Below are 14,963 nucleotides of genomic sequence, written 5' to 3'. Positions count from 1 at the left end.
CCATTCCAGTTTGGCCACCATTGGTTTGTTGACCACCAGCACCACCATTAGTACCAGAAGGTGCCACTTGGGCGCTTGTCATGGAGGCTGTATACATAATCATGTTATTAAATACCCTTCAAATGGACTAATAAAAGTATACATACGTTGAACCACAGAGAGAGATTGAGCTTGGACCACAGCTGCCAAGGCGATTGCAGCGAGCATAGTCTTTGGCACCATCATGTTGTTTAATTAGAGAAGGGATAAGAAGTGTCAAATCTAAATCACCCATCGCACGTGCTTTATACAATGCACATCCTTGTGTGAAACCCATGCATACAATGTTTTATTAGGCTAGGGGATGAGAGAGAAAAATCGGGATCTACAACAAACATGACCATCCAATTACCACCGATAGCATCACTACCAATGAGCATGGCAGGGTTCTCTTTGCATCACTGGTTTTAGATGTGCCGAAAACCCACAATTGTTCTCCGTCGGTAGGGTGGGTGAACAAAATATTGGCATTGGTACCATTCGGGTCGTAACCATTGACCTTCCAGCCGCTATCAATTGCGTTGTCTAGTATGGTTTTGTTGTTGTTGCCCATATCATCGATATCAAAGTTTTCTGTAACCACGCTTGACACGTTCTTTAAATATTGTTGAAGCTCAGCGGGTGTGTATGCCTTTTTGGCAAGCACTAATGCCATAGCACCGGATACATCTAATGTCAAGGGTGTTAATATGTATATACATGTTGTCGTCAACGTCTAATGAAAACTTACGTGGAGCAGCCATGGATGTCCCAGTCAACTCTTTGGAGGCATCAACACCTGTATTCCATGTCGATTGAATATTGGTGCCTGGAGCAAATCTTCATGCAGATTGATTTAGATGATGCACATCATTGTTTGTTACATAGGAGAAATTAAGCTTACATATCGACGCATTTGCCAAAGTTGGAATAGTAGGCGATCGAATCATCTTGATCGATGGCACCTACAGTGATCGCTTCTGGTGCTGATCCCGGTGAATACTTGCATGCGTCTTCACCATAATTGCCCGCTACATGAAATAACAACCTCGGTCAGATGTATGATACAACGAATGGGGGTTTTCAAAAAGATGCAAATTACCTGCTACAACGACATGAATACCCAAACTTACAGCTTGAGCAATAGCATCATTGGCAACTTGATTGTAATCAGCTCCGAGCGATAGGCTGTATATACACACACATGTCAATAAATGATATACATGGGGAGGAATCGATATTGCTGCTTACTTTACAACGGTCTTTGAGTCATTACGATGTTGGTCGACTACCCATGAAAGGCCTTTGAGTAAATCAGACAACATGCCGTTGCCATCATTATCGAGCGTCTTTACGGATACAACATTGGCTTGCTTGGCAACGCCATACGAGGTGCCACAACACACGCCTGCTACAAAAGTGCCGTGTCCATGCTCATCAGCATCGGCATCATTTGTTTCGCCGTCGTAAACAAATGATGGTCCATATCGCACACGACCTTCAAGTTCTTCATGATCGCCTTTGACACCGGTATCAAGAATGTACACATCAACACCAGCGCCTTGGCTGGTAGGAAAACGGTATTGTCCATTTTGCCCTGTTCGTTGATCAATGCGATCAAGTCCCCAACTGGGTGGATCTTTTTGAACCAATTCTTGTAACGAAAGAGGTACATCTTTAACCCAATAATGGACACTAGCATCCGTTGGCAGGGATGATTCAAAGGCTGCTGAGTAAAATTCGCCGGCGTACCATCGTAGGCTGCCAATGGATGAATATGGACTGCTATTTTCTTTGTCGTCTTTTGTTGAATTGCTGGAGGTGTTGTTGAAAGCATGGCCGTATTTTATGGAGGTCTTTTGGATGATGCTGCTATTGGTACGAAATGATTGAATATGCTGAATATGATTGGTGATGGAAATGGTATCTATGTCGGGTTTGAGCACCACTATGTATCGCCCGGTGGTGGTGGTGTCATTGTCATTGTTGCTGTTGGTGGTGGTGGTGGTTGCTGTGATAGATTCGATGCAAAAGGCAGTGATGAAAACTGTCAGGGGAAAAAGGTAAAGAAGGATGTGCATATCAAAGGAATGGAAAGGGCCTTATGCGCATTACGATTGCAGAAAGCGAAAAAGAGAGAGTGAGTGAGAAAGGAAAAAGAAGCTATCTGCCACGCAACGCACAAGATGAAAACACTTTTTGTGTATCGTGTTTTGGTACAAGCGTAGCACAAATCAACCGGTGTAATTACCATTTGTGCAACCCTATAGCATCTTTAGTGCCATTTGCATTGTCTAGCCATGACCGCCCATTGTGGCAAAACGAGTCCCCGATATTTTGTACATGCTAGGAATAAAAAAGGGGCTAAAATCGATATTAAAGAGAAACATGAAATATGCCACTTATAGCAAAAATGACAACTTCTTCGACTTCTACTGCTACCTCAAAATGAAATGAACACGGCTGTTGTGTCACATGGCCATTCTGGTGGTCTGGGCTGTGTCGTCAGCAAATGAAATAGAGCGGTGCCTGGACCACATCTCTCTTTTTTTTCCCGCTAACGCTTATAAATTCGGGTGTCGATGCAAATGTTGACAACTCAAATGGGTAGTGCGTGCGGCTTGTATTGAATTCATGTACATAGGAAGAGTCACGCCAACAAAGAACTGAGGTGTAATGGTACCCATGTTACTATGCGGAGCAGTAATCATCCTCGTGGTTACCAGTTTCCCCTTTCCAGCTCCATGCTTTCACGTAATTGTATTGAAAGATGCAACAACTCGATGTTGTGGATGGCATCAAGTTATCTTTATTCACATATCAACACGCTACTACTATGTAAGAAGAACCATCAGCTATTGTAGAGTTGTGGATCACGACATCTCTAGTGGTTGAAAATCCATCTCGTATATACTTGTCACCGATTCAATGAACGCGTATGTCTGCCATAAATGAAATTGACTTTGTAACCTGCATACCACATGGTGACACTGTCAGATTAGATTGACAGATACTGGCAATCTAGGTACCGCTTTCCAATAATGTGGATTCCACGGCATCGATTGTGTATCCAACAGCTGCTTGAAATACATTCATCCCACTTTCCTCGTTATGATTGATATCACACTATAGTCGATTGCTGTTTATTGTATACTTGGTTGAAGGAAGACAATGGTGAAAAGTCCCTAATGCTATCATAATCCAAGTGGGGATCTAGCTGGCGTATGCTGCGGTCGATGATTGTATAATGGCAGACGTCTTGTACGGCGTAGAGTAGTTGTACAGGAAGTTGGTGGATCACGAAAATCGGGTTGGTACGTATCAAGTGAAAAGCCTTTATCATACGAGAAAAAAGTGTGCTGAGGATCACTATGCCTTGATTCGCGTTATCCATTCCAACATGTCCTTTGCATATCCATTGTCATAACCATCGTCATAAACAGGGTTGTTTCTTGCTGTTGACCACCATCCTCAAACATGTCCACGAGTTGTTGGTAGTTGAACAAGGATCAATATCGGCATCCTGTGCTGTTCCCAATGCTGAAGACAAGCTTGTATGTCGTCTTCCTCAGCGTATAAACGAGACGCTGAAGATGCTGCTGATAAAGCTCATTGCGTCAACTTGGATTGCTACCACATTCACCATTGTATGTAGTTCCTACCTTTATCCTTCAGGATGGCCTTGATTGAGTTGGAGCATTCACGATTAAGAGTTGGATTGAGATCTCATTGGTTGTGTGGCGTTGAGAGTATAAAACAAAGGAAGAACAGAGTGTCCCTCAAAAGAAGATCGTGCATGACCCTTAACGGGGTTTCAGACAGCGACACACACACACCTGCCCCTTCCATATGTAATGCAAAGTTGCGCTTTCACTCAATTGTATCTTGTTGTCATCTTCTCCATCCACTTTTGTGACAAAAGAATAGAATAATATGATCACTGTTGCATGAGAATCCTATATAACAATTGTTGCCATTCCAAATCATTGAAAGAGATACGTAGCATGAAAAAGAGCACGTTTCAAGTCAATTGGTCTCCTGTTGTCATGGTTACTATCACGTGGTAGTGGCTGTCATAATCTGCTAACGCAACTATGCTTGCGCGATTTTCGCTATTGTGATCTTTTTTTCTTCAAGTGTGTGAACATTGACATAAACTTGCCAAATTCGGAGTATGGCATTGCTGTCAATGAGCGGAAACCAATCACAGCGGGTGAGCTCGAATGACGTGATGTTATGTAGGGTATATGCATGAATCCAAGCCAAGTACAATGCAAAAGGAAAATGGTTTATTACACTATACAAGAAAAATGCACATACAACGAACGAGAAAGCAATGATCATAAGTATACACAAGAAGGATGATGGATTACTTTATCTATCTACTACTACTACTTTTGGACCATGCGATACTTTGCAACGATCTTGTTGAGGGCCATACCCAATGTTCGCCATGGAAAGACTTTGAGGTCCTTTTCAATGTTTCGTGGCTTTGGATGAGGGAAATTCATGATCAACTTGAAAAAGTCTGTACTTTCTGGACGTGATTTTGATACAGTCAATGGGCGAAAACCTTCCAGATTACGTCTTACGCGGTTCTTTTCTTCGACGGTGAATTGCATATGCATAACAACTTCGAGCAAGTGAATGAGATCAACGGATGTGATGAAATAGTCGTTGCGCTCGGGCCAATAGATGCATGAAACAATAGTAAATCCTTCGATCGAATTGACTTGACCACGATGAGCTTCTTGAGCAACAGGCTGGAAACCGCAACGGATGATTTGACCTTCTTCATCACGCCAAAATTGAACAAGTCGACGACGCTGTGCCCATTCATCGGGGGTCCACCCATCACACATTGCATCCAAATCCCCTTCAATGCGTAGCTGTACTCGATTTGGGCTAGCTGGGTCAAGTAATGGCGATGTGCTAAGGGTATCACGGTTGTACGATGTTGCTCTTGCCGGTGAATAGTGGCTATTATTACCACTCACATTTGGAGCTCCCCCAGCAGCAGCTGTACTAGATGGTGGTGGTGCTGTTGATGGAAACACTGGGCTAAAATCAAAACCACCCATCATGGATGTTGTATCATATCGCTGCAATTCAGGCTGTGGCATGCGTGCAGGCATTTGATTACTTTGCTGTTGATACAATGGTGGTGGTTGTTTGTATTCTTGAAAACCGGGTGCATTTTGAAAACCTTGTGGAGGATGCTGCAAACGATAATAGGGATCTTGTTGTTGTGGCTGTTGCTGTTGTTGGGCATACATAGGATTGTGATAGTTGTATGGCGATGCAGCCATATCTTGCTGATAATACATGCGTTGATCGTAGTATGGTGGTGCCTGTTGTTGCTGTTGTTGCTGATCCATAATCATAAGACCACGCTAGTGTCAGTTGTTAGACAATGAATACTACAACACACAGTGAGACGAAACAAGGGTTTGACTTACCCGTTTATAAATTAAAAAGAGAGAGTGAAAAGGATAACACAATGCTGCGACTTTTGGCCGTTTTGTTGAGTGGGGGTGGTCGAAAATTCTGGGAGGATTAAGCGATCTCATTGCATCTGTTTCACATGCCTTGTTCATAAATGCAAACAGCGACAAACACCCAATCCCTTATTCCCTTCCCTTATATCATCTACACTTTGAGCTGCATAACAATGTCACCACGCTAGTCATGGGGCCACGCACTATTTTCATTGACTTTCATCTTGCTGTATAATTCATAGCGCTCTATGTTGACAGGTCAAATGGGCATGGGTTTTAATTGGTCCACTGATCCCCACGGGAGAAAAAAGGAAAAAGGACATTGCTTCCATTTCTACCAAGAGCAGGGCGGAAAGGGAAAAGGGTGAATGAATCCCCGTCGTCATTGCCATGGTAAAGAGGTCGTGGCATGATTTGCTGGATATATCCGAGAAAAGGAAGAATGACAGTCCTCCCCTTTTTTGGCGTATCTTTTGTATGTGCGTGCGTGTGTGTGACATTTACTTCCATCCTTGCATGATTCAATTTGCTAACCACAATGAAAACATACCACTCAAAGAGCATGCCATTGAATGCTTAATAATGATGAATAATGAGTAGCATGTCTACCATTGTTTGATCATGAAAGAGGATGACCTTTATGTATGGGAATATGATAATAGGAACAAAGAAGCGTTGCCAATGAGGTAAACTAATTATATACCTTGTATATGGTTCAATTGAGGCAGTGATTATTCTGGCACCATCACAATACCACCTACTGAATGAGGACGCGGAAGGTGAAAAACGCTCCCTTGTGCTTCCACTCCTCGGGCTGAACTCTTTTATATACAGCCTTCTCTTTCTTTTTACTCACCTTTTTTTGCCTCAAAAAGCAACACGATGAGCAACGGCAACAGGCGGCTACTCCAAACTGACAATGTCTTTCTCTACATTCCAAACATCATTGGTACTATCTCTCCTGTCACCCCGTCAAGTCAATGGTGCATCTAACAGCTTTTGGATATAGGCTACACGCGTATTATACTAGCTTCAGCTGCATTATACTACATGCCATGGCATCCAAAGGTGTGCACTATCTTGTATTGTATCTCGTGCTTGTTGGATGCGGTAGACGGCAACGCTGCACGTTACTTTGACCAATGTATGATACTCGAAAAAAGGCTATAAATGGGAGCATTACTAATACATGACTGGATGAATTACAGGTAGCAAGTTTGGGGCTGTACTCGATATGGTGACTGATAGGTAAGGGACATGGATGATATGGTGAAATGGCATAGTGTGAGTCTAACTCGGTATTTGGTATCAAAGATCCACCACCACTTGTTTACTCTGCTTTCTTTCCCTGAAATACCCTGCATGGACTATCCTCTTCCAATTCTTGATATCGTTGGACTTCAGCTCTCATTATATGCACATGTACAGGTAAATACAGATGCAAGGTTACTATATTCGTGGATGAAAGCTGAATGAGGTCTATCATTAGTTCAATGACAGAAGGTTCATCCAGCCACAAGAAGATCTCTCAGTCAAGCAATCGATTTCTTCAACTTTATTACAACAGCAATGTACGTGTGGGGATGGAGCATTTATGGGATTATTCGATTGGGGAAGAGCTAACTATGAGAGCAATAGGTCGTGCTTTTCATTATGTGTGCCGGTAACGAGCTTTTCTTTGTTGCTCTATACGTCTTCAAGTTTTTCCAAGGCCCTATTAATGGTAAGTTGGGCGTGTGTGTATGTGGTTGGAAAGGTACCTCAAGAGACTGATGGATGGGATGGGATTGATAGCTGCATGGTGGATCGTCTTTGCCGTGAGCGGTGTCATTTGCTTCCTCAAGCAATTCATCAACGTTATCCAAATCGTGAACGCCAGCAGGGTATTGGCAACCATTGACAAGGAAGAGAGAGCCAAGGCGTTGAACGCCAAGAAGGAATAATATAGCTACATTATATACATTGATTAATAGCGTGATGATCTTATTGGAGTTGGAATGAGTGGTGATAACAATACATGTAATGGTTGGGCAGTTGAACTGCATCTCACAGCTGTGCTTTTCTTTTTGTGTCCGGTGACTTGGTTCGTTAGACCACATTTCGGTGCTGCAGAGCTTTACTAGGCTGATCATCACGTGGGATATCGTTCTTCTCACACTATGGACTTGCGCTGTCAAGGCCGTGAAGCAAGGATGTTCACATGGCATGTACAAAGATAGCACTAGCCTGCACCCCTGCCGATCACCGATCCCACGAGTAAACGACATGTGCAAAATCCATTTTTGTAATACATTTCCTCTCCACAGTCGCACAAATAACACTAATCAATGATTCATTCGTCATTATGCACATCCAATATCATCAAAATAAACGACCTTTCAATACAATCAACATGTATAATGGACTATGAGGCTATAAGACAATGATGCGTCTCATTCTAATTCACGCTATTACATCAATAGTCCTACTAACTTTTTCTTCCCTTGGATCTCCGCGTTATTGATCTCCAAAGGAGGAGGATGACGACTGCGTACATACACTGATTAACTGGCGTGGATAACAACTATACGTTTGTGATTGTAAGAGTAATAGGTATTGGCTAACAAGTATGCGTCCAAACATGTCGAGCAACGTTTTAGTATGCAAACCTGAAAACGATGTACGTGTATGCAACATTGGTGATCGCTCATCAAGGGATAGCATTTTCCCTTAGTTAGTAGCAAGGCTGGCTCGACCGATCGGTTGTATTAAATACATGTCAAATAAATGGACACTCATCACACAGACAGCAGGGCGATCTTGGTCATACCGCTACACAGCAATGAGTTGCACAAGCGTGCTTACACAGTGGAATCTGACGGACTTTCTTCGCTTTTAATATAACTATTGGGACCCCAACAAAGCAATAAGACAAGACGATGTGAGCGCGTGATACGAAGATACAAGAAATTTTAGGACATGATGTATATAAAGAGCACTTCTAATCATGAATAAGGACCAATAGTTTCACCCCTTTGATGGGACAATCACGCCTAAGAGAATAAAACAAAGAAAGCAATCAAGTATGCAATGCAACTAATGTAAGAAGGTAAACAAGTTCAGGAGCCGTTTCATATCGCGATGAAGGATGCTTACCATAACCAGCACCGAGACGAAAAAGTTTAATCGTATACTCTCTCTCTCTTTTCCTTGCTTCCTTCCTTTACCCTATCCTCTCGCCTGTCCTCTCTTTTTCTCTCTCCCTCTCTCTCCTTTCCTTTAATTCATCATGTCGACCAAGACTGTGCCGGCAAACTTGCCTGCCGATATCACCGCACAGAATGAAGAGCTTTTGCGAATCGTTGAGAAGCAGCGCATAGTCATTCAGAACCTCCAAAAGTCGTTAGCCATAATGACAGATGAACGCGACAATTTGTTGGAACGCAATCAGGACCTCGAACAAGAGCGACTTGTCAACGGCCATGGAAATAGTACTCGTACAAGCGATGGTCCTGTACCACCACCACGTTCACCCTATCGACAAAACACGAGTTCGCCATCGAATCAACAACCTCAACAAGACACTGGATGTGCCACTGTGTGGGAGCCTACACTGCCTTCGACATATAGCTATGATCGAAAACCAGCATTGGAGCAAGGTAGTAGTGGTGGTAGTAGCCCCCAAAATAGCCATCATCAGGAACCTCCATCACCCCCTCAGTTACAAACCAGTCGTAGCTTGACAACCCATGATCGTATCGATGACGACCGTAATGGATATCTTGTTCAGCAACACAAAGATGAACAACAACAACAGCGTAGATATGCCGAAGAACAAGCTCAGCGTCAACGTGAAGAACAAGCTCAGCGTCAACGCGAGGAACAAGCTCAACGTCAACGTGATCAAGAAGCTTATGCTGAAGAACAAGCTAGACTGCAGCGACAGGCTGATGAACAAGCACGTCGTCAACGTGAACAAGAAGCGTATGTGGAAGAGCAAACAAGGTTACATAGGCAAGCAATGGAGGAACAAATGCGTCGTCAACGGCAACAGGATGGATACAATGATAGTCAACCAAGACGGCAACGACATCAAGATACCCATGCAGAAGACCAAGCTCGTTGGCATCGTTATCAACAAGATGAGCAACAACAACAACAACATCATGCAGTGACCTCGCCTGATATTCATGTGGATGAGCAAGCACGGCTTTATCATCATCAACAGCAGCAAGAAGCTTATTATGCTTACACAACAGATGAGCCCCAGTCACCAGCATTACCCAGTACTCCTCGTACCCACGAGGGACAATATCACGGTCCTTTCACTCCAGGTCCCATGGCAGGAATTTCAGTCAAAATCCTTGGCTCTAATATCTTCACCAACGACAAGGGCCAAGAAGTTATTGCTTTCACTATCTCAGTTCGTGGAAAGACGAGTGACGACCCCAACGCTACTCCTCAAGAACAATGGCGCATCCAGAAGCATTACTCTGATTTCTTGGCTCTCGATGCTCAGGTACAACCCCCCCCCCCATGGCAACATGCACTCATCCCAACTAGTTTACTAATGTCTTTTTCTTTCTCTTTGATAACTAGCTCAAATCACACGATCGCTCGGTTGAACAGCACATTGGCAAGCTTCCTGATCGTGCCTTGTTTGCCACCCATGCTCCCAACAAAGTTGACCAACGCAAGGTCGGGATATGATATGATTTCTTTATTTGCTCTTGTTACTGACATGTCTATTTTTAAGCTCGCCATGGAACAATACCTTCAACATGCTATCAGCAGCCTGCAACTGACCGAGGTTACTGCAACGGTTATTTGTGAGTTCTTGAGCTCCAACGTGATTGACAAGGCACTTTACAGCAAGGTAGGATATACTTTTTCTGCGTTCATGTGTTGTGTAACGTTGCGAATAATGAATTCGTGTTACTAGGTTTCAAAATACAGACAAGGTTATCTCAACAAGCGTGGCAAGAATTTCGGTGGTTGGAAATCACGTTTCTTTATCCTTGATGGTCCTGATCTTAAATACTATGAGAGTGTAAGTACCATACTACTGCTTATTCAATGTGATGATGGCTGATCATACTTTTTTCGTATATATAGGAGGATGGTCAATATTTGGGATCCATTCGTTTGACCGAGGCACAAATCGGCAAGCAAAAAGCAACCGAGCAAACGGGCAGTTCCAAGGACCAACCCTCATTCAAACACGGCTTTATCATTGTGGAACCCAAGAAATCTGCTCCTGGTGGTTTAGCTCGTCACGTGCTTTGTGCTTCATCCGATGAGGACCGAGATGCTTGGGTGGAAGCCATGTCACAACATGTGGATCAAGAAGCCGTCAACAAGCGCAAAAAGGGCAATGAAAAGGGATCCTCGTCATCCTCATCCTCATCCAAGAACGATATCAAACCGGTGCTGGGCACTGTTGAACATCAACGATCAGGCTTGGATGAAGCTCATTATGCACAGCTGATGAATCTCACCAATATGAATCGACAAGATGACAGCGATAATGGCAAAAAGGATAAGAACAATGGACAACGTAAAGGCTTTTGGTCCAAAAAGATGTTTGCGGGATCATCCAACAACAACAACAATAACAACAATCGCTCAGCAGTAGCAGCAGCAGCAGCAGCTGGAAAAGATGGTCGTAAAGAGGCTGAGCCTCTTGGTGCCAAACAAGTCTTTGGTATACCCTTGGAAGATGCTATTCGTGTGGCCAAGGTGAAGGATGAATACGAGATCCCGGCTATTGTGTATCGCTGCATTGATTACCTTGAAGCCAAGAACGCTATTCAAGAAGAAGGCATTTATCGTTTGAGTGGAAGTGCTTCCAAAATTCGTGCACTCAAGGCCAAATTCAATGAAGGTAAAAAAAGGAAAACAGGGGTGAGGGTGGAGAGAAATGATAATAGCAAATAGCTCATCATCACATTTCATTCTACAGAGGGCGATGTGGATTTACTTAGTGCGGAAGAGTATTACGACATTCATGCTGTATCTGGTTTACTCAAGATGTGGTTCCGAGAATTGCCCGGCAATGTTCTTACCAATGAGCTGCTCAAGGAATTCTTGAATGTGATGGATTTGATTGATCGACGTGAAAGGATACACGAGCTTGGACGATTGGTGTCATTGCTCCCATTGGCTAATTATACCTTGCTCCGCACACTATCGGTACATTTGATCCGGGTGGTACAAAACGCTGGTCAAAACAAAATGACAATGCGCAACGTTGGCATTGTATTTTCTGCTACTCTTGGCATCCCTACAGGCATCTTGCATTTGTTGTTGGCCGAATTCGACTACATTTTCTGGACAAGTGATGGAAACAGCAACAATAATCCTCCCGTCAGCCCTGTCAATGTTAACGGCTTTACTCCACAACATCAACCACAGCCATCTCAATATCAACCTCCGCTATTACCCACACAAAAAGCAACAACAGCACCAGGCGGAACAACAGGCAGCCGCTTACAATCGATCCGAGAAGAGGGACGTAGCAACCGTAACAGCGTCAGCTACATGTGTGGTGCTCCCCAATCCATTGTCGGCCTTGAACGTAAATGTCACGAGTAATATGACGTTGCATATGAATGCTTGTACTCATTGTCTTTTCTCATAATAGGTGCTACGGGTGTGATTGAAGAGAGCGATGATGATGATCTGGATCTCAATGACGACTTTAACGAAGAACAGCAGCATGGCTATAGAACGGCTGAACGGCAACCCTACTTGCAACCGCAACAAATACATGCCAGCCCAACGACACCAACACCAACATCATATCACCACCATTCTCCTCCTCCTGTGGTTGATCCACATCATCTTGCCTCTCAAGCGTCTCGTTACTACTACTAAATATCTCCTTTATTCATAATGATACCAAGATGTTAGACGCGTGAAATCTATATAACTCTATCGATGGTCTGAAAATGTAATGATATAAAAACGCTTACTGCTTTTGGCAGATTTCCATTTTACACCCTTCTTCTTTCCTTCACTCTTGCTATTTTTCCCTCATGCGCGGTGATGACGATGAGCAACACTACTTTGATCCGACACAGATCACAGCGTCACTCCCTTTACTTCCGTTCGATAACCAAGTCGGTGGTCATGGCTCCTTCTTCCGATTCTCCAAGCAGGCCATTTGCAAAGCTGTTTCCAAAAAAGAACAGAGCTTTTACGAGCATTTAGAACGACAATTGCCCGAGCTACTCCCCTTCATACCTCAATACTTTGGCATTGTCAATGTCACCTATTCAGCAGACTCGGTTCCCCATATTGTGTTTGAAAAGAACAAGCATCTCTTGAGCGATTGGCGAGCTTGTCACCATAGACGTAGCAGTCGACGACATTCGGTTAGTGCGGCACGTGAACAGATCCTACGTGACATCTTCACACCACAAGCGATCCAGGAACGTTTACGACAAGTGAATAGTGAATTCCGACGACCTTCATCATTCCCTGAACGACGTCAACATAGTTTATTGCTACCTGCAGATCAAGACGATCCATTGACAGCTGTATCTTCTTCTCCTACATCGCTTTCTCCTCCTTCTCCACCGCCACCGCCACCAAGTTCTTCATCAAAATCAACCTCGGCAATAGCATCTCGACGTGATCAACAAGATGACGACAATGACAATGATCAAGATATATTTGTGATGGATGAAGATATGACATTGACAACTACTGGGGATGATTGGAAAACACGTGAGAAACCCAACAACCCATGGTCGATGCAAGTCTATCAACGTGATCAGCAAAAAATGAAGCATGACGATCACAAGGAGTATATCATGATTGAGGATTTAACCGATGGTATTCATTTTCCATGCGTATTGGATCTCAAGATGGGGACACGACAACATAGCGTATATGCGACACCAGCCAAAGCAGCCAGCCAAACCAGGAAATGTCAACAATCAACAAGTGCAGCGTTGGGTGTTCGTGTCTGTGGGATGCAGGCGAGTATGTTTTTTACAATGGAGGATGATAAGGTTACACGACATTAACCTATATTCTTTATCTAGGTTTACAAGCAGGGTGATTTCATCTTTCAAGATAAATATCAAGGTCGACGCTTATCTCCTATCGAATTCAGAGACACTTTGGTGCAATTCCTCAACAACAATGGCTGTGTGCAGATTCATCATATACCCGCGGTTCTGCATAAATTGAGACGTTTGGCTGGCATCATACGATCACTGAATGATTATCGATTCTATGGTTCCTCATTATTAATGATCTATGATGGTGATGAAACAAGTGACAAGGTGATGGATGTACGCATTATTGATTTCGCACATTCGGTGACTTCACAAGATCCACGACATGAATTCTCCTATCCTCCTCAGCATCCAAATCAACCTGACGATGGATATTTGTTGGGACTCAAGACATTGACAATTTGCTTCGAGTGGATTTACAAGACCCATGGTGGGGAAGCGAGTGTATTGACCACGCTCGATCAAGACGAAAATGATGTATTTGAAGGAATAGAGAGTAGGGCTGCCATGTGTGGGGTGTAGACAATAAAAAGAGAGACTGTATAAAAAACAACTTTACATTTCATTCGAGAAACCAATAATCTTGGTCAATTGTTCAAACTTGATGTTCTCGCGAACAACCACTGTCTTGGCTTCGTTATCCTTGTTGATAGGAATGTTGACAACGTTTTGTTCCACCTGCCATTGATGCTGCTGGCAGAACTTTTCGAATGCATCACCTTGCAACGAAAGATACGATTGAAGCACGCTGCTGCTGATATTTTGATAAGACATGCTGACAACCTTGGCGACGACGGCACGAATGGCATCATCGAATCCTTGGATATCCTTAACAAGAGCACGGTGTTGTTCAAATGTCTTCCAAAATTCAACGTATCGCGACTGTTCAAGGAGCTGCTGAAGTTGCATCATGCTCTTGACTTGCTCGTCTTCCTATGCCATCAAGATAGCCCTATGTCAGTCGTCACTTTATACAATAAACTCGTCGTCGTTTTGTTACCACATGGTCTGTCATGAGGTACATGCATAAATTGAAATCGGGATTGGGAATGGCGGTAAGAGCCTTGCCGAGGACATTGATAATAACGGTCTTCTTGGTCAATTGGGGGTTGAATTGATAACTATATCGTGCGGATGAAAGGTGTCAGCGATGCATCCTGGTGCTGATGTGTTGTTGCATGATGCTCACAGCTTTAACAATGCCAAGTTGGCCATGAGGTCGTATTCGCCATTCTTGCATTGCGTGGCGAGGTAGTCTTCAAGGACTTCAGCGTTTTCGGGATTGTAACGTTCCACACCATCAATCATAGTCTGAATCGTTTGTGGTCGTTCAACGGATGCTGCCATGATGAATATATGAGACGGATGAAGGATGGATGGGTTGGATGGATTAGGTGGCTACGGATCAATGATGGCTGACTACTATTACAACTATCATCTG

General features: G+C 43.5%; 6 protein-coding genes across 6 annotated transcripts; 3 read left to right on the top strand and 3 right to left on the bottom strand.

The window, feature by feature from the left end:
* Positions 1–364: 364 nt before the first annotated feature.
* On the bottom strand, positions 365–2,099 carry O0I10_011828 (uncharacterized protein; the record flags this gene model as incomplete). The annotated part of the gene is made up of 5 exons (XM_058491790.1): positions 365–708; positions 770–858; positions 923–1,049; positions 1,121–1,206; positions 1,270–2,099. 5 exons carry the CDS (start codon positions 2,097–2,099, stop codon positions 365–367), a joined length of 1,476 nt encoding a protein of 491 aa, XP_058337418.1.
* Positions 2,100–4,409: 2,310 nt separating this feature from the next.
* O0I10_011827 (uncharacterized protein) lies at positions 4,410–5,402 on the bottom strand (the record flags this gene model as incomplete). The annotated part of the gene is made up of 1 exon (XM_058491789.1): positions 4,410–5,402. One exon carries the CDS (start codon positions 5,400–5,402, stop codon positions 4,410–4,412), a length of 993 nt encoding a protein of 330 aa, XP_058337417.1.
* A 996-nt stretch (positions 5,403–6,398) lies between these two features.
* Positions 6,399–7,459, top strand: O0I10_011826 (uncharacterized protein; the record flags this gene model as incomplete). The annotated part of the gene is made up of 7 exons (XM_058491788.1): positions 6,399–6,465; positions 6,526–6,660; positions 6,725–6,764; positions 6,831–6,944; positions 7,006–7,087; positions 7,155–7,239; positions 7,311–7,459. 7 exons carry the CDS (start codon positions 6,399–6,401, stop codon positions 7,457–7,459), a joined length of 672 nt encoding a protein of 223 aa, XP_058337416.1.
* Positions 7,460–8,784: 1,325 nt separating this feature from the next.
* On the top strand, positions 8,785–12,371 carry O0I10_011825 (uncharacterized protein; the record flags this gene model as incomplete). Its single annotated transcript, XM_058491787.1, has 7 exons — positions 8,785–10,014; positions 10,095–10,193; positions 10,252–10,371; positions 10,438–10,545; positions 10,611–11,379; positions 11,458–12,072; positions 12,139–12,371. 7 exons carry the CDS (start codon positions 8,785–8,787, stop codon positions 12,369–12,371), a joined length of 3,174 nt encoding a protein of 1,057 aa, XP_058337415.1.
* Positions 12,372–12,532: 161 nt separating this feature from the next.
* Positions 12,533–14,044, top strand: O0I10_011824 (uncharacterized protein; the record flags this gene model as incomplete). Its single annotated transcript, XM_058491786.1, has 2 exons — positions 12,533–13,480; positions 13,547–14,044. 2 exons carry the CDS (start codon positions 12,533–12,535, stop codon positions 14,042–14,044), a joined length of 1,446 nt encoding a protein of 481 aa, XP_058337414.1.
* A 33-nt stretch (positions 14,045–14,077) lies between these two features.
* On the bottom strand, positions 14,078–14,869 carry O0I10_011823 (uncharacterized protein; the record flags this gene model as incomplete). The annotated part of the gene is made up of 3 exons (XM_058491785.1): positions 14,078–14,455; positions 14,523–14,643; positions 14,712–14,869. The coding sequence occupies 3 exons, from the start codon at positions 14,867–14,869 to the stop codon at positions 14,078–14,080; spliced, it is 657 nt and encodes a 218-aa protein (XP_058337413.1).
* Between the last annotated feature and the right edge of the window lie 94 nt (positions 14,870–14,963).

This window comes from Lichtheimia ornata (genome assembly GCF_029851405.1).
Source record: "Lichtheimia ornata isolate CBS 291.66 chromosome Unknown scaffold00102, whole genome shotgun sequence".
Lineage (NCBI taxonomy): Eukaryota > Fungi > Mucoromycota > Mucoromycetes > Mucorales > Lichtheimiaceae > Lichtheimia > Lichtheimia ornata.
The sequence above is the reverse complement of the archived record's forward strand: the minus strand, read 5'-3'. Positions and strand labels throughout refer to the sequence as shown.